We start from the raw sequence: 26,098 nt of genomic DNA, 5'->3' as shown, positions 1-26,098 counted from the left end.
GAAACCCCCGGATTTGCAATCCTCCTGTTTGGCACCTGGAGTGTCAATCAACTTTAATACAAAATTACCAATCCATGCTATATTTACATGTGTTTGAATTTAATTACTAAATCAACTTTAATATCTCTAATTAGTGAGATATGTAATTTCTGACACAATGGTTGTGATAAGCCCGCTGAAATATATGCTTTGCCCGGAAATGATGAAATTTTAAGTCCAGGATAGGCCACAAGCACAAGATCATGTTTGAGTGAGTAAACAACAATTTTTAATAGTTGATTTACATGGATAATGTTTGGATGGTGTTGGACAATGTTTGGACGGTGCTGATTTATATGGACAATATTTGGACAGTGCTGATCATCATTAATGGCCATGTGCCCCAGTAGAATAATAGTGTATAGTGACACATATGTTACACCTGCAACTATTGAAATGATTTTAATTAGGTGTAATCCAAACTCTCACCGTGGCTTACAAACCCCCATAATTTGAAACCTCCAGTAGCTGCATGCTGCCAAACAACTAGGGAATTTGAAACCCCCTCCAATCCATGGTGCCAAACGACCCTTAAGGGCAGTCATTTGGGAGACGGATTGGCGGCTCCCTCGGACAGCAACTCGGTGGCTAGTGGTCAGTGCTTTGTAGGCCCACCATGATGTATGTGTTTCATCCATTCCGTTCATCTATTTTTAAATATCATTTTAGATTTTGATCCCAAAAATTAGATGGATAGAAATCTCAGATGGACCACACCACAGGAAAACAATAGTAACTAGATATCCACCATTAAAATCCTCCTAAGGCCCCATTGTACTATTTATTTGACATCCAATATGTTTATTAGGTCATACTTACCCAGGTGAAGGGAAAAAACAAAGATGAGCTTGATCCAAAACTTTTACTGCTACCAAAAAGTTTTTAATGATCAACGTTCATTCAACACTGTTTCCTGTAATGTGGTCCAATTGAGATTGTGATATATCTCATTTTTGGTCTCATACTATGTTTTATGATCCAGAAAAATCGATGGACAGCTTGGATGGAACACAAACATCATGGTGGGGCCCACAGAACATCGAGCACCAGCTAGGGAGTAGCCAATCCGTTTCCACTAAAGGCACTAAGAAATGCCACCATGACATATATTGACTGGAAGTGGATTGGCTGGTGTACCACACACCACCAACCTAGCTGGTGTAGGTATGTGTTGTGTGAAGACAACTGCTGATGCTCCTCGAGCTCCGAGTTGTACGAACAGTTCAAAGGAGATCAAAGTTACCTGGGCCTAGAGGTGGGCATCGAGTCGAGTCGGACCGAATTGGGTCCAACTCGACTCGATCTGATTTTTTTTTCAAGAACCTGATTTGAACTCTATCTAATCTGGGACCGAGTCCAGCAGGGCTGACTTGATCCTATCCGAATCTTTACTTGCTTGACCTGAATCGAGTTCAACTCGGTCGGGGAAACCAAGTCGGATCGGATTGAATACGGTTCGGATCGAGTCTTCTATTTTATTTTATTTTTTTTGAAAAATTTAAAAAAATAAAAAAATGTAGAAAAATTTCAAAAAATTGTAAAAAAAGAAAAAGAAATTAAGGGTAACTTTCCTAAGTTATTATTAAATAACTAATTTTACATGTATTTAAAATATATTTGAGAGAAATAAAATTAATTAAAAGCAATTAAAATATATTTACACACATTCAATTAAATAACAAGTGCTTGAATCTTTATTTTTCAACTTCCAAGAGAGGGAATGTAAGGGGGAGAGAGAGAGAGAGAGAGAGAGAGAGAGACCACTTGGAAAGGTTGCTAAGCTGCTGAGTGGCCTGAATTTGGATCGAGATCGGTGTGGCACTGCTCAGGAAGGGATGAGTTAAGGACTTAGGGTTCGCCGTTCGGATAGAAAAGAAGGGTGAAAGTTTTAAAAAGGAAGTAAAAAGATACTTTATAGTACCCGACTGGATCAGATTCGATTGGATCAGATTAGATCGGATTGGATTGGCTACTGACTCGAACTCGACTTATTTTGCAGTCAGATCTGAGTGGGTCTACTTGATCCGACCTGACCCTGGCTTTCAGTTCGGGTTGAATTGAATCCAACGAGTCGGGTCAGATCCTGGCCACCTCTACCTGGGCGTCATAATGATGTATTTATCATATCCACACCATTCAACCATTTTTAGAGATCATTTTAGATCATGATCCCAAAAATAAGCCATATCCAAAGCTCAAGTGGACCACACCATAAATAGCACTGGGACAATAATTCTCACCGGTAGGACCACATAATGTTTATTTTACCTCCAAACTATTCATAAGGTCACACCAAACCGGATGAAGAGGTGATCCGAAATTCCTATGACCCCAAAAGGGTTTCAGTGGTAAACGTTCAATCCCCGCTGCCTTTTACAATGTTGTCCACTTGATTTTTTTGATCTGTCTTAATTTTGGTCTCTTGCCATACCAAGAGCTTGCCAAGTGAATGAACGGTTACCAAGAGCTCGCCAAGTGGATGAATGGTTTGGATATAACTCATACCTCGAGATGGGACCCACAAAACTTGGTGACGTCAACACACGACACCAACCAGATTGGTGGTGTGTGGTACACCAGCCAATCAGCTTCCATATCGACTCACATTAAACAGATTAAATAGTTTAACCCACTTTCTCTAATTCATCAAAGTTCAAAAATCATATTGATTGGTTGAACAATCAGATTCGTTAGCACTTGTCCGACCATCCTGACCACTGATTCGTAGGCACTTGTACCTTGCATCAAGACAGTTGGATTTTTCAGCTTTAACCGTCCAATAAATATCCTCCATCTGACAGTTGGGTAATAAAATAAGCATACTTATTTTTTCATCGTACATCTAAAAGCACCAGTATCTTGTACGGTTTAGTGTTAATTTCTGGCTAACCTTGATGTATGTATATATCTTGTATGGTTTAGTTTTAATTTCTGGTTAACTTTGATGTATGTATTCTGTATCCACGCCATCCATCTGATTTTACGGATGATTTTAGGGCATTATCTCAAAAATGAATCAGATCCAGTAATCAAGCGGACCATATATATAGGAAATAGTGATGATTGATCATTAACAGGCCACACAATTTTTTGGATCAAACTGATTTCTCTCTCTCTCTCTCTCTCTCTCTCTCTCTCTCTCTCTCTCTCTCTCTTCATCTAGCCTTATGTGACCTTATGAATAGATTAGATGGTAAATAAGCACTATAAAAACATTAAGGTGCACCCTAAGAAGTTTTTAATGGTAGTTTGTTCAATCACCACTGTTTTTTTATATGGTACGATGGACCTGATAATTGGATCTGCTTTATTTGGGATAATGCCCTAAAATAATAGGGGAGAAGAGATGAACGGAATGGATACAGAATACATACGTCAAGGTAGGCCCCACATTAAGGGGGGCACCGTCTTGGGTGAGGCCGGTGTCTCACCTAATTCGTTCGGTTGAACGCAAGTGCACGCGAGTTTAAAACGATGACCATTCACACGCAATCTCACTTACAAACGTAGCCCACAAACGCGGGATCCGAACTCATGGAAAGGTCGGTAGTACCGTTAGATATTCTTTCCTGTAAGTCAGAACTTTCACTCTTTAGCTGGGCCATATAACAGGCCGCCGCCCAAGCTCTGTAAGGCTCACCATGATGCATGTGTTTAAACCACTCCGTACATATGATTTTTCATTCATTCTCGGGCGTGAGCCAGAAAAATATGTAGATACAAAGCTCATGAGGACCACAGTACGGTGGAATGCTAAAGCCCACACATGAAACCTTCCTAGGCCCACCTGATGTTTTATTTTCCATCCCACCTTTTTATAAGGAAAAACACAAATATAAACTTGATCCACAGCTTCGGTGCTCCCATCGAATTTTTTCATCATCTAACCTGTTCAAAAGGTCACATAGACATGGATAAGGGGAAAACACAAATATTAGCTTGATCCAAAACTTTTAAGGGCCCAAAAAGTTTTTAATGGTAGGTGTTCGAATCCCGTTATTTCTGTGGTGTGGTTCACTTGAGCTTTGAATTTGCCTCATTTTTTCGTTCATATCATAAATTCGGCTGGCATAACAAATGAGCGGCGTGGATAAGTAACATACATCACGGTGGGACTTCCATTGATGTTGTAAATTTCTTAATTTAAGTGTTAAAAAAGCAAGTTGTCACACCTGCACGGAAAAGATGCGGTAATTACATAGGTAAATAATTATTATACATTTACATGGTAATCGTGTAAATTGAACAGGCCCAAGGAATTTGCCACATCAATGGCAAATCGATACTGGATGTCGGCTCTAGCAAGTCGCTCGATCCCCTTGTTAACGTAGTCCATTGAAATAACCTCAACATCAGCTGTGATATCATGCTCTGCGGCGAAATTGATCATCTCTTGTGCTTCTCTCAGCCCTCCAGTCGTACTTCCTGTGAAGGTTTTTCTCCCTACCAAATCAAAATCAAGGTAAGTGTACATATCATTTCATGGCATTGGACAACATGAACCCGTGTGGGCCGCGCATATTCCAAACATGTGGTAAAAATTAACCATACTAGAAAATGATCCAGTGATGGACACCATTAGTGAAACTTAGCTATTGGTAAAGCTTATTACCATATGATCATACAACGGTAACAAGTGGGCCCCACTAGTAGTTGCAAATAAGGTTATCCAATAATGATATTTTCACTATTGTTTTAAGTTGTGTGGACAAGTATGAAATTTCAGTTTAGCGGGACATCTGCCCTTAGATTCTGTCATCTAGTTATGGACAAGTATGAAATTTCAGTCCACACTCGTCATGCACCTGGTGAACAAATCAAACCGAACAAGGAGGCAAGGAGCCTGTTTGGTGAATCCCGACCGACGTCAATTGGAAATAATGCCAAAAGCACGATCGAGTTAAACCGTGAGAAGAAGAAAAGAAGAAGGTGGAGAAAAGGAAGCAATGTAGTGTGACATTTTTTCGAGTTGGAATTTAATCCCAACAAAAATAAAAAAAAAGAATTTATTCCCAACACCTTTCCTTTCTTTCCTTGTTGGGGCCCATTTTCTCCTTTTTATTTTTCTTTGTTCCGGTGCACAAGGTCTCGACAGGCTTCGATTGCCTGGTGTACACGTGTGTTTTATCCATGCCGTTCATCTGTTTCCTAATGAATTTTAGGGCATGAGTCCACAAATAAAACAGATCCAAAGCATAATGAACCACACCACAGGAAACAATGGTGATTCAACACCCACCATTATGGGCTTCCTGGGTCACGAAGGTTTTGGATCAAGCTAATATTTGTATTTTCCCTTCATCCAGGTCAGTGTGACCTTATCAATAGGTTGGATGGCAAATAAATATCAAGGTGGGCCCTAGGAAGATTTCAATGGTGGGTGTCATTATTCCACTGTTTCCAGTGGTGGTCCCGACCACAATATGGAGATAGCGTCAGCAAAGCATGTTGGTAAGGGGTGCGGATTAGGTGCGGCCCTGACTGTGTGACCATCCTTGATGTATGTGTAGTATATCCACGCGGGTTAAGTGCTGCCCGGCCTCACCTATCATGGTCTAGCCCTGACCATGGGGCCCACCTTGATGTTTGTGTAATATATCCACACCCTCTATCAGTATTGCCAGCTCATTTTGGTGCATGAGCCCAAAACTAAAGTATATACAAGTCTTACATGAAATAGTGCCCGCGACTAAAAACTTCCTAGAGCTTATGATAATGTTTATTTGCCATCCAACCGGTTGATAAGGCCATATAGATATGGGAAAACCAAATATGTTTTCATTCAAAACTTGTTGCCCACGAGAAGCTTTTAATGGTTAATCACCGCTGTTTCTTGTAGTCCAGCCGACCTGAGATTTGGATTTACTTCATTTTTTTTGTCTCATGCCCTAAAATGATCTAGAAAAATAAACCAACAGCACGTGTGAACTACACATCAGGGTGGGCTCTATAGTCACGGCCGCACCTAATCCACTCTGCATTTAAGTCGTTGGCTTTATTACTATGGCAAACTCTCACAACACCACGTGACCCAATCAAATCTCACCACCTAACATGGTTCTCCAAATTCATTGAATCTACGTCATAAAATACACACATCAAGGTGGGACGGGGGTCACCCGACAACTTGCTTCGACTATTCCCCATGAATTAACTCATTGTTTCATGTGTTTGATTTATATTACCCCACAAATCAAAACCATTGAAAGATACCAATAAAATGTGATACTCATATAGCGCTTAATAGCAATGAAAACCTAAGAAAAAAAAGGTTGTGTACTCGGCAAGAATCCAGGCATAGCAACTAAAAAAATGTGACCAAACACGTGACCATGTGGACAACATAGATTCTGACTCAAACCAACGAAAACATAGCACCCTAAAAACTATATGACTGGTGGGCCACATGGATGCTGATTCAAATCGACGGTTCACGGAGCTTTCAAGGTGTTCCCCACATCGATGACGAACCGGTATTGTACGTCCGCCTTCGCGAGCCGCTCCATGGCCGTATTCACATAGTCCATCTGAATAACTTCAATGTCCGCCGTGATGTTGTGCTTGGCGGCAAAGTCAATCATCTCTTGGGTCTCTTTGATTCCTCCAGTGACACTTCCGGCAACGGTCTTCCTCCCTGCAAAATCAGAACAATGTCAGTGGGGAAAATAATAGATGGGCAACGATCTTCCAGCCCGTTCATTTGTGATCAGTGATGAAATTTTGCAATGTTAAATATCATGATTCATGAAATTTGGTGCAGCCAAACGCAGCCTTCACTAAATATTTGAATCACACGAATCCATAGGACAGTTAAAGACAATGAAGGATGTTTACTTACCCAAAAGCAGAGGGAATACCGGTAGCTCAAGAGGCTTCTCTGGTAAACCCACCATAACCAGCTTCCCATTAGTCTTCAGCAGGCCTATCAACGGCAGGATTGGGTGGACCGCCGAGACCGTATCGATGATACCATCCATGGTGCCCATGGCAGCCTACATAAAAGAAGGAATGAACAAATCATCACCGTATAATGTTAACTGGGTCATAATTACATGACCTTTTCAATCCTAATAACAGATTCCTAAGCAAATCATCGCCATTTAAAGTGAAGAATGGTGGGCCCCACTTACATTGCACTTAAAATCAAGTGGGGCCCACTTCCAGTAGTCATGGTTCAATTTTGATTAGGGCTGTACATTGAGCCGAGTCGAGCCGAGGTGGGCCAAGCTCAGCTCGACTTGTCCATGCTATATTCGAGTTCGAGCTCCAGTTCAACATTGAAGCTCAGCTTGTTTGCCAATGTCGTGGAGTCGAGTTTGAGTCGAGCTAGTGGTTCCAGTTGAGTCAAGTTTCCCTCAAGTCAAGTCGAGCCAAGCTTCTTCATATGCCAATTTATTATATTTTTTACTACAAAATACAAAAAGAGGTAAAGAAAGAGAGGGAATGGAACGGGTAGGGGTTTTTTTTTTTTTTTGGTGTTAACTTATATATATATGGGAAAAGGTACTATGCGCTCGACCTCACGATTAGCTCCCGTAAGGTCGAGCTATGTGGGCCCCACCGTGATGCGTGTCGACCATCAACATCGTGCGTTTGATGGGTACCCTCTAAATTATGGGATATCCCAAAAATCAGCCGTATACGGAACTCAAGTGGGCCATACTATCTAAAATCATGTGAAACACCGTTAAAACATATAAAAGCACTTGGTGGGGCCCACCTGAGTTTTGAATTCTGTTGAAACTTGGTCTGAACCCTCATGCAAGTGGGACACACATAATGGATGGGCTGGATTTGCAAACCACATCTCTGTGGGCCCAAAAAACTGATTACGAATGTTTTAATGGTGCATGGCCCCTCCCCACTTCTGTATGTGGTGTGGTCCACACAAGTCATGGATTGACTTGATTTTTGAGACCTAAGCCCATGATGGAATGGTGCATCTGACTGATGGGTTAGATGTTCAAAATGCATCACGGTGGGGCCCACACAGATCAACCTCATGGGACGAACTCGTGAGGTTGAGCGCATAGTACCTTTTCCCTATATATATATATATATATATATATATATATATATATATATATATATATGTATATATATATATATATATATATATATATGACTCTAGCCAAGTCGAGCTAGAGCATCGAGTCAACTTGAGTCGAAATACACCATGCTCAAACTCGGCTCGAACTCAACCCGAGATTTAGAAAATAAGCTTGATTCGCCCCGAGTTGACCTTTCAAGCCGAGTCAATCCGAGCTGACTCGAGCTGAGTCGACCAAGCTTTTCGAGCTAGCTCTACTCATGCACAGCCCTAATTTTGATGTGTGTGGGTTTTTGGATAGACTGAAACACACATGCATGGCCACGTTAGTCACACGAACCCTGACTCACCTGCATCTGTGCCGGGTCACGGCTGACCAGAAATGAATCAGCACCGAGTCGTTCGATTGCTTCCTTCTCCTTGTTGGGGGATGTACTGATTACTGTGACCTTCAACCCAAAGGCCTTGGCAAACTTAACTGCTACGTGACCGAGTCCACCGAGCCCAACCACTCCTAGATGCTTGCCTGGCTCACTCAGCCCGTAATACCTCATTGGACTGTACACTGTAATACCAGCGCACAATAGCGGCGCGGCCCCATCAAGTGGCAAGCTCTCGGGGAAGTGGATCACAAAGTTCTGATTGACCACCAGAAAATCGGAATATCCACCGTACGTCATAGTGCCATCGTGGTACGTGGAATTGTAGGTGAGGATCGTCTTGGGACAGTAGTTCTCCGAGCCTTGCTCGCAGCTGGAGCATGATTTGCAGGATCCAACCATGCACCCGACGCCTGCCTTATCTCCAACCTTGAATTTTGATACATTGGGCCCCACTTCGGTCACTATACCCACAATCTCGTGCCTGCGGGAACAGATGGCTTACATTAATTTCTGATGCTTCTTTAAATGACGATCAGACGGGTGGGGTCTTTTGACCATATATAGATCTAACACATGCTGATTTGATTCGAAAATCGAAGCACACGTGTGAAATATCCGATCCATTCATTGGCCCGCCTTTCAAATGATCAATAGTAGGAAGGTCCTTTTGGTTCCCTTATCAGCGAAGCACACATGTGAAATATCCTTGCTTCTTCCTTTTTTACTTTCCCTGACCATCCAGACACCATTTAGCGGTTCAGATCATGTTCAAGGTGAGTGGGCCTCACCTGCGAACGGCATGGACATTTCACACTAGCGTGCCACAAATCACCTTTTTGATATCCCCTTGCCCGAGTCGCCTCTTCATTTTATATTCCCTTTCTAGAAACAATAAATAACGGCGTTAAGACGATCTTACCCTGGGAGCAAGGGGTAGACAGAATTTCTCCACTCGTTTTTAACGGAGTGAAGGTCCGAATGGCAGATTCCGCAGTAGAGAATCTTGAGCGTGACATCATCGTCGCCGTTGGCCCTACAAACACATCACAATTCAGATAAAAATATTTTCTATTTAAAAAGTTTGTAAAGCTCCCACAAATATAGGACACGTGTCCATTGCCCAGACACTTCGCAGCGTGGCCCACCACGAAAGAGAAAAAAGTATCAGGCGCGGCTTGGATGGATTCTGGGCCGGTGGGGCCTCTGAATGTGGGGTACACCATCTGTACTGAAAGCTCATTTTAGGGCATGGATCAAAAAAATGAAGCAGATCCAAAATCTTAAATGGACCATGGTAAATGAAACAGAGGTAATTTACCATTAAAAATTTCTTGAGGTTCACAGAAACTTTGGATCAAGATGATATTTGTGTGATCGCTTCATTTAGGTCTCCGTGAACAATAGGTTGGATGGCAAATAACTATTCTGCTAGAATCTATGAAGTTTTTATTGATGGGATTCAATCATGACTGCTTCCTCTGGTGTGGTTCACCTAAGATTTGGTGTGCCTTATTTTTGGGATCATGCCCTAAAAATGTGCTTTCAAAATGGTTGGACATTGTGGATTTAAGACCTCCATTCCTGTAAGCCCCACAGGGTCCCAACCACCTCCGTGGATTCAGACATCCAACCAAACCTTGCCCAAAAGTATCTAGCTAATTGGGAGTCCGCAACAATGAATGTTAGGAAACTACACCAGTAATTTTCATAGTCTCTTTTTACTGATAGGATGGGATACGTTCGGTTTATGATGCCAAACAACTAAGAAATTTGAAATGAGTGTAATCCCAAAATTCTTTCAATAGTTGCATGTGTAACGTTTATATCACCATACTATTATTTTATTGGGCACATGACCCACTAATGATGTCCCAAAACAATTAGATTATCAGTTGTATCACTATAATTATTTTAATATGATGATCAAAACAGCCCAAAAATTGTCCATGTAAATCAACAGTTAAAAATCATTGGTTAGTTAGTCACTCGGACATAATTTTGTACTTGTGGCCCATTCAAGACTTGTAATTTCATCATTTTTGAGCAAAGTATTTATTTCAACAGGCTTATTGGAACCATTGTATTAAACATTACATAGGTTCACTAATTAGAGATATTAAAGTTAATTTAGTAATTAAATTCCGACCCTTGTAAGTATACCGTGCATAACTATTTTGGATTAAAGTTGATTCCTAATCCAGGGTGCTAAACATAAGAGGATTTCGAATCCAGAGGTTCCAAATCCACGCTCCCATCAGGCCGAAGAGGTTTTTCCCACAAAAGTACAAGTTTTTTCTCTCTTGGAAGGTGAGAATCCGGGTCAGTGATTCATTTTCCTGGCTTGTGTTTGGCCCACATCATCACCGACCTTATCAGCACTATTGCATTAAATGTGTGATATGGCCTAATCACCTGATAACAAATGGGGTTTTCATGTTCTACTAGGAAGCAATAAATCAGTGTTAGCTGATATTGCGGAGAGCTTTTTACAGCTATCAATGTTATTGGGAGGTGAGAATACGTTCCCCACACCCTTTGTTTAAAAGCATGTTCCACTTTCTTCAACTTGTGGCACCGTACCATCTTTATATACCACTTTTATTGTGAATCGGTACCATGAAAACAACAGGCACCGCTATGAAAATCATCATTCTAGAAAATCAGCATCATCCGATCCCTGGGTGGGCCACACCTGCATGTTAGATCAGACCGTCCGTTGTCCATGAATACAGCGTGGCTCACCAGGTGATTAATCAAATGTGTCCATTAATTGCACACCTGTATGCATTAATGTGACATTAATTGAAATAAAGTAAAGTTGCTTGCACTAGAATGGAAGGAGATTGCCTCACCAGGTGGTGTGCTGAGGTCACCAAGTTTGGTGGGCCCTACCATGATGTATGTCTTATGTTCACATCCATCTGTTGATTCTGCGAAATCACTTTAGGGCATGACCAAGAATACCGATATAACATATACATTACCACGGTGGGCATATATAACTTAGTGACGTCAACACACCACCAAAGTAGGTGTGTGTTACACACCATGCAAACCGACTTCCCACTAGAGTAGAGTGAAATGGTACGTCACCATGGGATTGGTGCATTTGATTGATGGGGGTAGATCTTCAACGCACATCACGGTGGGCCCCACCGTGATGTGTGTCGAAGATCCCAATACTCAGTTGTACACCAGATCTCGTGAGTTTCATGGGGTGCCGCATCACAAGGCCCGTTCGGATTTTAAGCGTATGACACGTATGTAAAGGTGTGCACGTGCGCAGGGAAGGATGCCTCTGTGTATATATATCATAGGGGTGGAAAATACCAAAAATTAAGAAGAGAGCATGGGTAATAACACAATAACACTAAAACAAGCTAAGCTGGGAAGATACCAGAAATTCCTGGAAAAAAAAAAAAATAATTCCAAAGGGAAAAAGGAAAGAGAAGATTTCGTCGCACTAAAAACACTTATAAAAGAAAATACAAGAAGAGAAAAGAAAAGAGGTTAGTAGAGGCCCAGAACAATGCGAGAGAGAAAGAGAGCATAGAAAATACCAAAAAGCCCACCAAAAATAAGAAGAAAAATTATAAAGAAACTAAAAGAAGATCTCATTCAATTCAATTACGAGGGAGAATAGAAATACGAAAAATACCCACCAAAAATAAAAGGAAAGATCTCATTACAACAAGAACACGCAAAAAGAAAAGAAATGAGGCTTCCAAAAAAATCAAGAAGAGAGAGAGAGAGAGATCTTGAAACAAACTACAGAATATACAGTACCAAAAATACCCACGAAAAGAAAGAAGAAGAATTCCAAAGAAAACAAAGAGAAATGTCTCATTGCAAAAGAAAAGGAAAGGAAAAGAAGAAGAAGGGTAATGAGTAATACCTTCTAGAGAATTTGAAAGGGGAGAGGACTCCAGAAGAGTCTCTTGCCGCCCACCCAAACGCCTTCTGAGGGTGTTCTTCCTCTGGAGATTTCGACATTTCTCTTTTCTTCCTTTCAAAGACAGATAGAGAGAGAGAGAGAGAGAGAGAGAGAGAGTTGGGTTTAGGGTTTATGGTTCAGGGCCTCTTAAATTTGAAGGGGGGATGGGACCTAGTTTGGTTCCGTTTCCTGACGTCATTACTGACGTTAGCAGTCGTTCGATACTCTGGCTTCGCTGGACTCCTTGATACGCAGCCCGTAGGCATCAAGAAATGCCACCGTGGCAAATATTGACTGGAAGTGGATGAGCTGGTGTACCACACACACCACCAACATAGCTAGTGTGGATACGTGTCGTGCAAAGACGGAAAACGGATTGGCTACTCCCCCAGTACCCCTACCACCTGCCAATGGCGGGTGCTCGGTGCTCTGTGGGCCCCACCATGATGTATCTATTTCATCCATGCTATCCAGCTATTTTTCTAGATCATTTTATGATATGAGACCAAAACTGAGATATATCTCAGTCTCAAGTGGACCACATTAAAGGAAACAGTGTTGGGTGAACTTCAATAATTAAAAACTTTTTGGGGGTCATAAAATTTTTGGATCAGGGTGATTTTTGTTTTTTCACTTCATCGGGGTCTGTATGACCTAATCAACAGATTGGATGTCAAATAAACAGTACAGCGGTCCATAGGAGGATTTTAATGGTGAATATCCAATCACTATTATTTTCCTGTGGTGTGGTCCACCTAAGATTTATATTCCTATAATTTTAGGTTTTCAGAACTCAATGATCTGTAAAAATGGATGAACGGAATGGATGGATTACATACATCATGGTCGGGCTCACAGAGCGCTGACCATCAGCCACGAGGCTAGTGGCAGGGTGAATAGCCAATCCGTTCCCGCGAAGACGAGCGCTGACGCTCCTCTAGCTCGTTCAAAGGATATCAAAGATACCTGGCCTATAATGATCTATTTATCGTATCCACACCGTTCATCCATTATTAGAGATAATTTTAAATCTTTATCTCAAAAATGAGTCATATCCAAAGCTCAAGTGAACCATACCATAAATAACAATGAGACAATGATTCTCACCGCTAAAGCATTTATAGGGCCCACCATAGTATTTATTTTACATCCAAACTGCTCATAATATCACGCGCAAACCTAAAGGAAGAGGAAAAACAAATATAATATTTATCATGAAAGTTCCGTAACCCCAAAAGGATTGCAGTGGTAGACGTTCAATCACCCGCTGCTTTTTAAAATGTCGTCCACTTAGCTTTTGATATGTCTTATTTTTAGTGTCCAGCCATACCACTAGCATGCCAAGTGATGAACGTTTACCATGAGCTCACCAGGTAGGCAAAGGGTTTGGATATAATTCATACTTTAATGTGGGACTACAAAACTTGTGACATCAACACACCAGGCAGATTGGTAGTGTGTAGTGTTATGGGTAAAACCAAACCGAGCCTCACCGAGGTTAAACTTCGAGATGTCAACAAATAAAGCCTTGGACCGACAACGATCCGACCCGTGGCGATTCCAATGACTCTTGCAGAACCACGATGCCGAAATGAGACTCAAAAGAAGTCATTATATATTTGACACATACACTCTAAGCAGACTCAGCTCACTCATGAGCTCAAAAGACTGTGAGCCGAGCTCACTAGAGTTCAGCTTAGATAAGAACGTGGCCGACTATTGCACTTGGGAGTTGTTTCCCGTAATGCCTATCTAGAGCATCATCTGGAGCACGATCTTCCGGTAACGGCCGACAACCACGCACCTGTAGCTCTCGCGTAATGGCGAAGCCTGTGCCAAGATTGTCGGGCATGATCAGCAGGACCCTAAGGTATAAATAGGAGTCGTTTCTACCGAAAGGGGTATGCAATATCTTGCACCCTCACCCTACTCTACACTATTTAGACCCGGTTTCCTAGCCTGACTTAAGCATCAGAGGGTCCCCTGCTCTAGCCAGGGTCTCATTTGCTTTTCATTTGTGCAGGACTCGGAGGTTTGATTCGAGCACTCGGAGCTCAGCGAAGGGTGATCCAGATTTTAGCATCAACATTTTTGGCGCCGTCTGTGGGGATTCAAACAAAAAGATTAGAGAGCTTTACCATAAATGGCCAAAGGAAAGAAGAAAGCGCTTCCAATAACGACTATAGAACCTGAGCCGAGCAGGCAACCTCACTCGTCTTCACTACTACATACCGAGTTGGCTTCGACTGGCCCGTCCCAACGGACCCGAAGCCGATGAGGTAAATATAGAGCCTTGTAAGATCAAGTATAGATGTTAAAGGACGAGATCTATCGGATGAAAGAACAACAGAGAGAACAGCCACCTCTCAATCCAGAAGAGATGACCCCTGTAGCTGAGGAAGAACCGTCGTTTGTGCGTTCCTGGGCCAGAGCCTCCCAGAACTTATCTGCACGAGCCCCGGATCCTACACGACATACAGAGCCGACCTACATATTTGCGACCTTTGCGCTAGCCCCGACTAACCTCCGTAACGAGCTGGAGAGGAGAAGAAGGGGTAGAAGGCTTGAGGTTGAAGTTCCTCGAGAGACCGTGACGAAAAATTGAAGCCCATGGGAAGCTCGACTTGATGAGCTCCGGAATCAGATCAAGACCCTGCAGCGAAACTAGCAGACCCATGCTTTGACTGCAGTGGAAGCGATGATGGAAGAAACTGAACCACCCTTCACCAACGACGTTATGAGCACAGAAATGCCTCCAAGGTTCAGGATGCCCCCCATTGCTCAGTATTCAAGGTCAGGGGACCTAACAGAGCACGTGGAGTCGTACCACTCATGGATGTAGATTCAGTCTGCCTCGGAGGTAATGATGTGCCGAGCTTTCTCGATAAGTCTTACTAGGGCCGTAAGGAATTGGTATCAACAGCTCAAGCTGAGGTCGATTAGCACCTTCGCCGAGCTCAGTAGATCATTCTTGACTCATTTCATCATCAGCAAGAAGAGTTGGAAGCCATCGACTCACCTGTTTACCCTCAAGCAAAAAAGAGGAGAGTCGTTGAAAGACTATATCCTCGCTTCAATAAAAAGGCCCTGTAAGTAGATGACTACTCCGACAAGATGGCGTTGTCCGCAATAATCAGCGGGCTCAAGGAAGGGAGATTCCTGTTCTTGATAAGGAGGAACCCACCGTCAACTCTTAGTGAACTCATCAGCCGTGCACAAAAGTACACGAATGTTGAAGAATTCTTCAGCTTGCGCAAGCGCAATCAGACCTTCGAGCCCTCATCTAAAGGGAAGAGGCGGATGGATGAAATGCCACAACATGCGGACAAAAGGAGGTTGGACGACAACGCCTCCTGAGACAGGAGGCCGAGCAGGGGGCCCGGGAGCAAGTTCAGCTCGTATACTCCCTCAACACATATCCGGAGCAAATTCTGCTCGACATTCCAGATGAAAGGCCTGCATTGGCCGAATTGCATGAAGACAGAGGCAGGCTAACGGGACAAATGTAAATACTGCCGCTTCCATTGCGACCATGGTCACAACACTAGCAACTGCGTCGACTTAAAGGAAGAGATCGAGACCCTCATTCACAAGGGTCATCTGCGCCAGTACGTGAAGGAAGAAAGGCAGACCTGGAAGGATGACGAGCCCCACAAAGCTGCAAACGAGGCCAAGGAGATCCTAACGATCTATGGTGGCCCATCCGGTGGCGGAGATTCGAATCGGGCTTGTAAAGCCCACTCTAGGAGCACCGACCCCGAACACTGGCCGACAGGCCGAGGAAATGACTTCAGTAAGCCCTTGTATCCTTACGTTTACAGAGGATGACGCACAGGGAATCCAGCATCCCCATGACGATGCCTTGGTGGTCGCGATGACAATAGTCAACCACAAGGTCTATCGCACCTGGTCGACATTAGAAGTTGGGCCAATGTACTATACTCAGAGGCGTTCGACAAGATGGGAATAGATAGGTCGCACCTCTGACCTGCGAAGACTTCGCTGTATGGATTCACCAGAGATAAGGTGATCCTTGAGAGTGCTATTTCCCTCCAAGTTACAGTGGGAGAAGGGAAGAATTAGGTGACTCTTCTGGTAGACTTCCTGGTGGTAAATGTACCATCAGCACACAATGTCATCATGGGACGACTGTCCCTTAACGTATCTATAGACATGCCACCCAGGCTGATATCTTGAGAAAGCTAGAATCATGATCTAATCCAAACCAAACCCTGATCCCAAAACCCTAAATCCAAACCAAACCCTAATCCAAACTAAGCCCTAATCCTAAAACCCTAATCCAAACCAAACCCTAATCTAAAAAAAAAACCCTAATCCTGACCCGAGCTATCACGAGCCACCACTCAAGCTAAAACGCACCCATTTGAGCTTAAAAACTCGAGAAGAGGACCATCGGACAAAGCGGAGCATCAGATAAAACCCACTGAATAAAGCCCGGCGCGGGCGGTAATCGGATTACCTTCGCGTGTGAGACAAGTGTGTCCTCCGAGCAACAGCTGTCTCTCGTCCCAAAGTCAACCTTCTCAGCCTCTAGCCTCCATTATTTACTATTTTACCAACCCTAAGAGCCAATGAGAGAGTGCCACATGGCATCCCTCTCTCCTCAACCAACCCAAGCTGCCATGTCAGCTTTTACTTCTCTCAAGCTCAGCAATTACGACAATGCCATCACAAAAGGCTATAAATAGCCCTCTCCTCTTCACATTTCACACAACACTAATCCAAGGGAGAGAGAGAGAGAGAGAAAGAGAGAGAAAAGAGAAAGAGAGTGAGGGTGAGGAGGAGTTGTCAAGCCTCAAAGTCCTGATTTTCCAGCTACCTCTTAGCCGCACCTCAACCATCTCAATCCCTTAGTCTAGCTCGGATTAACCGTGATGTACTATATGTTTTAGCTATCTCAAGAGCAAGCCAAAGATCATCTCATTTACATTACAAGCATTCATCATGACATCTATTCCCTTCTCAACCCCCCTACTTCTCTAGATTTCTAACGAACGTATGCTCTGTGACTTGCCGTATGTCGGATCCTGTCACGTCAAAAATTTCTAATCATCTAGTCTACTTTTTCCTTGCTTTTTTTATATAAGCATCATCACATCTACTTTCTAGACCCGTTACTGGACGTATGCTTTATGGTTCGCCGAAATCTCGGATCTTTTCACATCAGAAATCCACATGTGCTTAGTCCTAATCTGAACATATCATTCATCCTTTGAGATTTTTTACCACACTAAGTAAAGACCGTACATTTATACAGGCAGAGAGGGTGCCTAACACCTTTCCTTTTTATAATCGAGGTCCCCTTACTCAGAATCTCGGATCGCATATCAGGAATCAATTTAAGGTAGGAAAATCTCTGAATTTCTCTAACCTTACATATTCTATGGGTTCTAGCCGACTGCAGGATTCTGAGATTAATTGGCTAGTGGCGACTCCAATATTCACAAATCAGCCTAATCACCCCCATCATGAATACTAAAGAACCAAATTAACGTAGGCGCCGATTTCCAGTGTTCACAGTATCATCTGATGATGAAGTTCCCTGCTGATGGAGGGGTTGGATATGTCTGAGGAGACCAGCATGAGGCATGAAGGTGCTATTCGGTAGCAGTGAGAAAGGGCTTTGTAAAGCAAGCCCTTACAATAAACGTACTCGACCCCAAAGAAGACAATCCTGCAGGGGACTCCCTTATTGAAGACCTTATGACTGTCTCGCTTGAGGATGCCAATCCGACCAGAACAGTTTAGCTCGGATCGTCGCTGAATTTCTAGCAGCGAGCTTAGATGCTAACTTTCCTTCGACAGCATAAAGACATCTTCGCATGGTCGCACCAAGACATGCCGGACATCTCTCCAGAGATCATGATCCACAAGCTAAATGTGGACCCATAACATAAACCAGTGAAACAGAAGAGGAGAGCTTTCAAGCCCAAAAGATACGCAACAATAGTTGACGAGGTATCGAAACTCCTCAGTGTGGGTTTCATTGAAGAAGTACATTACCCGGACTGGATAGCTAATGTGGTCCTCGTGAAAAAGGCTAATGAAAAATGGCGAGTTTGCGTGAATTACTCAGATCTTAACAAGGCATGCCCCAGGGACAGCTTCCCACTACCTCGGATCGATCAGTTAGTCGACAGCACGGCCAGGCACGAGTTTCTCACCTTACTGGATGCATTCTTTGGTTACAACCAGATAACAATGTACCCCTCATACAGGCAGAAGACAATCTTCGTCACCGACAAGGGACTCTACTGTTACCGGGTTAGTACGCCCTTTGGCCTGAAGAATGCTGGAGCAACATATCAGAAGCTGGTGAACCAAATGTTTGCCTGACAGATTGGTCGGACCATGTAGGTCTACGTTGATGACATGCTCGTTAAAAGCGTCAAAGTATCCGACCACATCACAGACCTCAGAGAGACCTTCTTGATATTATAAGATTATCGTATGAAGCTGAACCCGGCCAAGTGTGCCTTTGGTGTGGGGTCAGGTACGTTTCTTATATTCCAGGTCAGTCAGAGGGGTATCAAGGCAAACTCTGACAAGATTAAGGCTCTACTCAACATGAGCTTACCTCGGATGGTGAAAGAAATCTAGTGCCTCACCGGATGAGTCGTCGCGCTTGGTCGGTTCATATCCAGAGCCATTGATAAGTGTCTTCCTTTCTTCCAGCAGTTAAAGGGTCATAAGAAAGCAGAATAGACCTCAGACTGCGAGCATGATTTTCAACGGTTGAAGCAGTACCTAAGGTCACTACCGTTGCTATCTGTAACACCCCATACTTTCAGTACTCGGGTGTCACCACGTAGATCCAAATTAGCTTACATATATGTATTTACCCACATAATTTACCTTACACGTCACTATCCAACAACCCTCAATCTATCCATCTTAACCCTTAGATTTTAGACTATGACAACTCACAACATCATAATAAAATTTGAGATCAATCTGTCCGTTTGACTATCACAAGTTGAACTATATTTAAATAAATGAAAATCTTATTTGAATAATCTTGAGCATGCTGACATCTCATTATACACCTATTTAGTACAATCGAACCGTATGAAACCAATGTAGGGATCAAAATCACAAGATCCACCATCCATCGGTCTACAACGCCCCGTAGAAAGATCCATCCTATTCAACTCCCAAATTTCACCTAAACATACATTTGGACCCCTAGATTTATCAATAATAAAATACTAGGCAATCTAATCGTTGGATTGGTTTATAATGGTCTTAACTCCTAATGACCTACAGTGCTGCCCACAACATGAATTATATATATAGTGTGCAGACAATAGTAATAATAATACAAAAATGATATAAATACATATATATATACACATAACAAAATAAATGAAATAAAATAAAATTATTATTATTATATGGGTAGTGACAAGTCTTGAAGATGTGGACAACCCATAGGGCCACTTTAGCCGTTGACGATCGATTTGGGGTAAATCTGACCACCAGAGCAATTATAATCATCCGTTAAGGATCAAGATCTGGTTGGCATGGCCCACCTGGGTTTCACCATCGACCCGAAATGGGACAGGGTCCCTATGAAGGGTTCCCAATACAAATGAACGAAGTACATTATGGTAATCACATTTTAGTGGGCCCCTATACAATGCATGTGCACAAAGAGTGCTTGTGCAAGAGGTGTACAAAAATCAATGGCTCGGTAAAACTAGCTCTAACCGATCATTTCTCAAATATCTTCCCGCCCTTTCTCTCTCTGTTTCAAACCGACTCGCTTCAAACCTATAAGTGGGCCACCACGATCGCTTTCTGAGCATTATAAACCGTTCAAATCCTTCATGGGACCCACACGATCAAAACGGTATAGCCGTTTGACCCGTTTTATTCAGAGAAAAGAGATTGAATGCCACCATCCATCCTAGCCAAAAAACCGCCCGACCGAGAACCTGCGGTGAGAAGAGACAGAGGACCGCCCTTCCTCTTTGGGAAGGAAGAACCTCAACCGTCCATTAGGGAAAACAATCTCAGTCGTCCGCTCCCTCTATAAGAAGGGTCCTGTAGCCCTAGGAAATTTGTATCGAGAGAAGAAGAAAGAGAGTATAAGTGAAGGAGAGAAACATGGAGTCGTCTCTCCTATTATAGCTCGAGTGCAGTGCCGACGTCCACCCACCTCAGGTGATCTTTCTTCTTCCCCCTCCTTAGGAGTTTTAGCTAAGATAACCATAGCACTGTCTAGGCCAACATCATGCCAAGCAATGGCTGAGAGTCGGCCCAGCAATGGTAACATTTGGAGGGTTGAAGCTAGGACTAAATGATGGCCATGTAAAGCTCTGTTTTGGAGCTCTCATCATAGTTTTAAAATAGACTCGGGGAAACAAGCCAAGCAATGGTTGCATGGTGAACTGAGAACACCATTGAAATGAGTCCCTGTGTTCAGCCTGAAGCTGAGTCAATCAATGACTCTGTTTCGGTCTGGGATCGGACCCAGGTGCAGCCCATGTTTCGAGCCAGGAACTGACCAAATAATGGCTGTGTGTCAGGCCATAAACTGAATGGATCAGAAGCTCCGTTTGGAGTTTGGATTGCGCTGTCCATCAGGCCATGAATGGCTCTGTTTGGACCTTTCATCAGGCCTCGTTTTGAGCTGAAAGCTGGCCAGGGAGATGGCAATGTTTCATGGCGTGCAGCAGGCCTATCTGAGGCTCTGCCTCGGGCTAAAATCATGCCTTAAGATAGATCTTCCATAAAGCCATGTAATGGCTCCAATAGGAGCAGAAAATGGACCCTATTTTAGGTATGATCTAGGCAAAACGATGACCTCGAATCTAAGTTAAAACCAGCCGAGAAACAAGCCATTTGGAAGCTCTATTTGGAGCTGAAATCTGACCATCCACCAGGCCATGATCGGTCGAAGGTTGGGGGCTGGTTTTCCTCCCTCTTCCTGGCCTTGAACGTGTAGGCTGTATGGGAGTAACTCTCAGTGTCTAAAGAGATGTTGGGCTTGTGCAAATTGCAGGTGGGCCCTACTAAATCGCAAATGAGCTTCACTGTACCAGGCCACCATGGGCCATTTAAGTTGGACCGTCCATCAAGGAGGTTGTATCCCGAAAAAGGCCCTAGGCCGGACGTCCAGATCTGGGCAGCTCCTTTTGTCTCCTTCCTTCTTTGTTTTATATAATTATATGGGTATATATGTGTGTGTATATATATATATATATACGTATAGGAATATATACCTGATAGAATATATAGATACGTGGTGGGCCCCACATGGGACCCACCTGTGAAGTGCATAAGTGGTGTGTGTGCACCAGAACGTGGAAAGAGAGGGTATTGTATATGTACAGTTGAACGCTCCTTTACCAATCAGTTCACGTAAACTGATTGCAAAATTTTGAGATCTCCCCATGGCTGATGAATCTGGAAAATCTGAATCGTCCACTTAGAGTAGAACCTCATAAAACCCTCTGGTTCCCATTTTTACCTTGAACCAAACTTTGGTGGGCCCTGAAAAGTGCAAACAGTTTTTTCCCTTGAAATTACAATTATCCTTGCTATGGCCCACTGGAATCTTAGATCAGGGTGAAAATTCACCCCGTAAGGTTTCTTGGGATTCCGCATCTTATGGACCGTTCGGATTCGACACCCATGCTTATGTGGGGCCCACATACTTGCAAGCCCACCTATGGTAGTTGGCTGGAAAGCCCTCCAGTACGTATATATGTGATGAAACATTGCATGAGGGCCACCTCTATGTAGGGTCCACTAGGTACATGTGCTTGGGACCCACGTGCATGGGAAAATCACCCTGTACGCATGTTGGGTGGGGACCGTCCAAAGTCTGGACGTGGTCCACCTCGACATAGATCCACTCCGTCCACCTATTTTGACAGATGAATGGGACCCGCCCTGAACGCTATACACATGTGGGCCCGCACCTTGTATAAGTTCCAGGTGGGCTGTAGCACAGTGAGCTGCAGTGAGACCCTACCCCAAAGTCATTAGGGGCCCCACCTGATTGGATTTGACTGGAGCACCTTCCAGTACATGTAACACATAAATATTATATGTGGGCCCCACAGTTGTGTAGGAATCATTAGGTGTGGGAGTATACTACATACATGAATCCTATGTGGGTCACGTATGAGGGTTCCCCACCTTGATATTAGGTCATTCGACCAACCCTTGGTGTACTAGGACTTTAAAACTTATTAGTTAATGCTAGGGATTTTCTCTAAGGATCTATTCAAATAGCATGGAGGTGCTAGCTTCTTAAGGGGACCCACAGCAAGGGACGCCCTACAACTTGTCTGGTGATGATTCTTTCCCTTGAGCTTTCCATCTTCTCATTAGCTTAAGTTATAGTTTTTATTTAAATTCGTAATTGATATCTCCCTTTATAATCACATGTGTTATCTGGTGAAAATTGAATTGATGTATTACATGCTTTATGATTATCCTGTATAATTGTTCATGCTTGTGGATTTCTTTTTGTGGATTGCTTATGGAACTTAAACTGGTACATTAGTGGGAAATTCCCACATATGAATGTACACCCATACTTGGGATGTAACTTGACTAGTTGTGATCGTAATGGACCTTCAACTTAGTGGTTATTAAGTGGTGGTCTAGATGGATCTTTGATGTGGGCCTACCAATTGTTGTGTCCAATGGGTTCTAATGATGGTCTTTTATCGCATGGTTTTAATACTCGCCCTATGTGGCCTACTTTGATATCGCCCTATGTGGCTTTGTTCTAGTATTTTTCCTATATGGGTCCGATGTTTTACACTATGCAACCATGTGATGGTAAGCCCCATATATTGTAATATGATTGGCTATTAGTCGACGGGGTTCCATTAAACGTCCTAAGGTGGTAGCCTCATGGGCCGGGGATGGTAGTCATGGGATACTATGCCCGAGCCGTCGGCCTACGCTGGGCCATGTGCTCCCCGTAGTGACCGTGAGCTTACTTAAATTGGTTGGTTGCAAATGGACTAATAATGGGCTAACAAGTCATGCATACATGACATATTTCGATGACTTGGATCACTCCGCCCTGTGATTACGCTGAATGTTGCACTTATGATCAGTCATTCGATAATGATATTGATTCGGATTATCATGCCCTGCGATTACGCTGAATGTTGCATTGATAACCAGTCTTATCCCTGGGTGACGACCCCGATGTCCGTCCGGATATTTTTCCCGGAACATTGCCCGTCTAGATGTTTTACCCGAGGCACAGACCTTCTGAATGTTTTACCCGGGTCGATCATTACATTCATGCATCCATGCATCTAACAAGACTGCATCTACTCTGTTTTGGTTGTCTATATATTTTATACTATTTCTTACCTAATGCGGCGGTGTGTAATTTTGAGGAGAATTCACACTGAGTTGGCCACTCATCCATTAAATATAAAACCGTACAGGTAGTACAGGTGGCTTAAGTGATATGCATGTTCAGACTTGATAAGGAGCAGGGTACGATCACCAGGAATGCATGACTGTATGCTTGGAGGAGCTGTGTGATCTTGCGGTTTATATTTATATGCTTTCTATTATTTCTCATGTTTTAGATCATGTAATTCTTGTATTTGTTAATTTTGAAGACATTGGTTTGTATAAGTCATTATAGGCAGCTTCTTGTATATTTGAATGATAATAAAATTTTTCTTTATGTCGATTAGTCCACACTACGCTCATTTGCTTACTTAATAAAAGAAAAATATTATATCCGACCATCCTTTAAAGTTAACATGGGTTTTTGGGACACAGGTCATATACTCGGGTCCTGAAAACTGGGGTGTTACACTATCCAAGCCCGAAGAGGGCGAACCCTTGTTTCTCTACTTGGCGGTTTCCGCCTCAGTTATCAGCTCGGCACTCATCTGAGAAGTGGAGGGCAAGCAGCAACCTGTTTATTACACCAGTAAGGTTATGGTTCTAGCCGAGACCAGATACCCGAGCATGGAGAAATTGACTTTAAGCTTAGTCGTCTCTGTTCGGAGGCTGTGCTCGTACTTCTAGGCACATATATTCCATCATTGTCGTCATAGATTCACCTCTCTGACAAGTATTCCAGAAGTCAGAAGTATCTGGACGTCTGACCAAGTGGATGGTAGAACTCGGAGAATTCGATATAAAACATCGACCAAGAACTGCGACTAAGGGCCAAGCCGTGGCTGACTTTATAGCTGAATTTACTGCTTCGAGTTGCGAGATCGGAGATACCAATGTAGAGATCTTAATAAGTTCCAAGGCAGCCCCTGTTATTCCCCCAACACTTCCTATTCTCAAGAACACCGAGACAGAAGGAGGATGTAGTAGATGGACCCTATTGATGGATGGGTCATCCAATTCGAAACGAGGTAGAGAGGGGATTGTTCTGGTCATGCCCGACTCGACCACCATCTAGTACGCAATTAGGCTCAGTTTTAAGGCATCCAACAATGAAGCTCGATTGGTTGGACTCAGACTAGCCACTAGTCTGGGAGTCTAGTTCCTTAACGTGCGGTGCGATTCTCAGCTTGTTGTAAACCATATATCGATAGAGTACGAGACCAAGGAGGTAAGGATGATAACATACTTGGCCAAAGCCTGGAAGCTGATGGGGAAGTTCAAAGATTGTGTCATCAGCTAAATTCTGAGAACTGAAAATTCTTGGGCTGACGCCCTCACAAAGCTGGCCTCAACTACTGAGGGGAAGATCCTAAGGAATGTCCCCATGGAATTCCTGAATAGCCTGAGCATCAACCGAGCCGACCAAGAGATGATCAACCCAGTGTAAGCAACTTCGAGCTGGATGGATCTGATCATCAGATACCTCACCACTGGTGAAGTCCCCCATGATAAGTTAGAGGCTCTGCGTCTGAAGATCAGGGCAGCGAGGTATGTGATCCTAAATGACACATTGTACAAAAAAGGATACTCCCAGCCATACCTCAAGTGTCTCCGACTAGATGAAGCGGATTATGTGATCCGAGAAATACACGAAGGAATTTGTGAAAATCATTCCGGGGTCCGCGCCTTGGCTCAGAAAGTGCTTTGCCGGGGGTACTTTTGGCCAACGATCCGAGAAGACTCTAAAAGCTTTGTCCAGAGGTGTGACAAATGCCAGAAATTTGCTGCCATCTCGAGGTAACCGACGGAAGAGATAACCCCCATGAGCAGACTTTGGCCGTTTGCTCAGTGGGGAATCGATATCATCAGACCTCTGCCTCCCGGAAAGGGGTAGACTAAGTTCGTGATTGTGGCAGTCGACTACTTCACCAAATGGGCCGAGGCCGAGCTGGTTGCGAAGATTACCTAGCAGAAGGTGACAGACTTTTGTGGAAGAATATCATATGTCCATTCGGAATCCCGCGCACCATTGTGTCCGATAATGGGAGGCAGTTTGACAATGACGGATTCCAAGGCATGTGTTGGGGGCTTAGCATCGACAACGCATACTCGTCGCCTTGTCACTCGTAGTCAAATGGACAAGTGGAGGCTGTAAATAAGGTTATCAGGCATCACCTCAAAACGAAGCTGGAGAAAGCCAAGGGCAACTGGGTCGACGAGCTCCCGTTTGTCCTCTGGGTTTACATGACTATAGCTTAGTCATCCACGGGAGAAACCCTTTTCTCCCTGACTTATGGCTCAGAGGCAGTCGTCCCAGTTAAGATAGGGATCCCT

At 43.4% G+C, this 26,098-nt stretch overlaps 1 protein-coding gene across 1 annotated transcript in view; it reads right to left on the bottom strand.

Annotated features, from left to right (window-relative positions):
* LOC131228908 (uncharacterized) overlaps positions 1-12,517 on the bottom strand; it is a 40,705-nt gene extending 28,188 nt beyond the window's left edge. Inside the window, exons 1-2 of the mRNA XM_058224746.1 lie at positions 12,368-12,517; positions 9,392-9,505 (exon numbers count right to left, since the gene is read on the bottom strand). Of these exons, the coding sequence (XP_058080729.1) occupies positions 9,392-9,505; positions 12,368-12,465 (212 nt within the window). The 5' untranslated portion in view covers positions 12,466-12,517. The remainder of the gene's footprint in view (positions 1-9,391; positions 9,506-12,367) is intronic.
* Between the last annotated feature and the right edge of the window lie 13,581 nt (positions 12,518-26,098).

This window comes from Magnolia sinica, chromosome 16, assembly GCF_029962835.1.
Source record: "Magnolia sinica isolate HGM2019 chromosome 16, MsV1, whole genome shotgun sequence".
In the NCBI taxonomy this organism is placed as follows: domain Eukaryota; kingdom Viridiplantae; phylum Streptophyta; class Magnoliopsida; order Magnoliales; family Magnoliaceae; genus Magnolia; species Magnolia sinica.
Note: the sequence above shows the minus strand (reverse complement) of the source record. Positions and strands in the feature narration are given on the sequence as shown.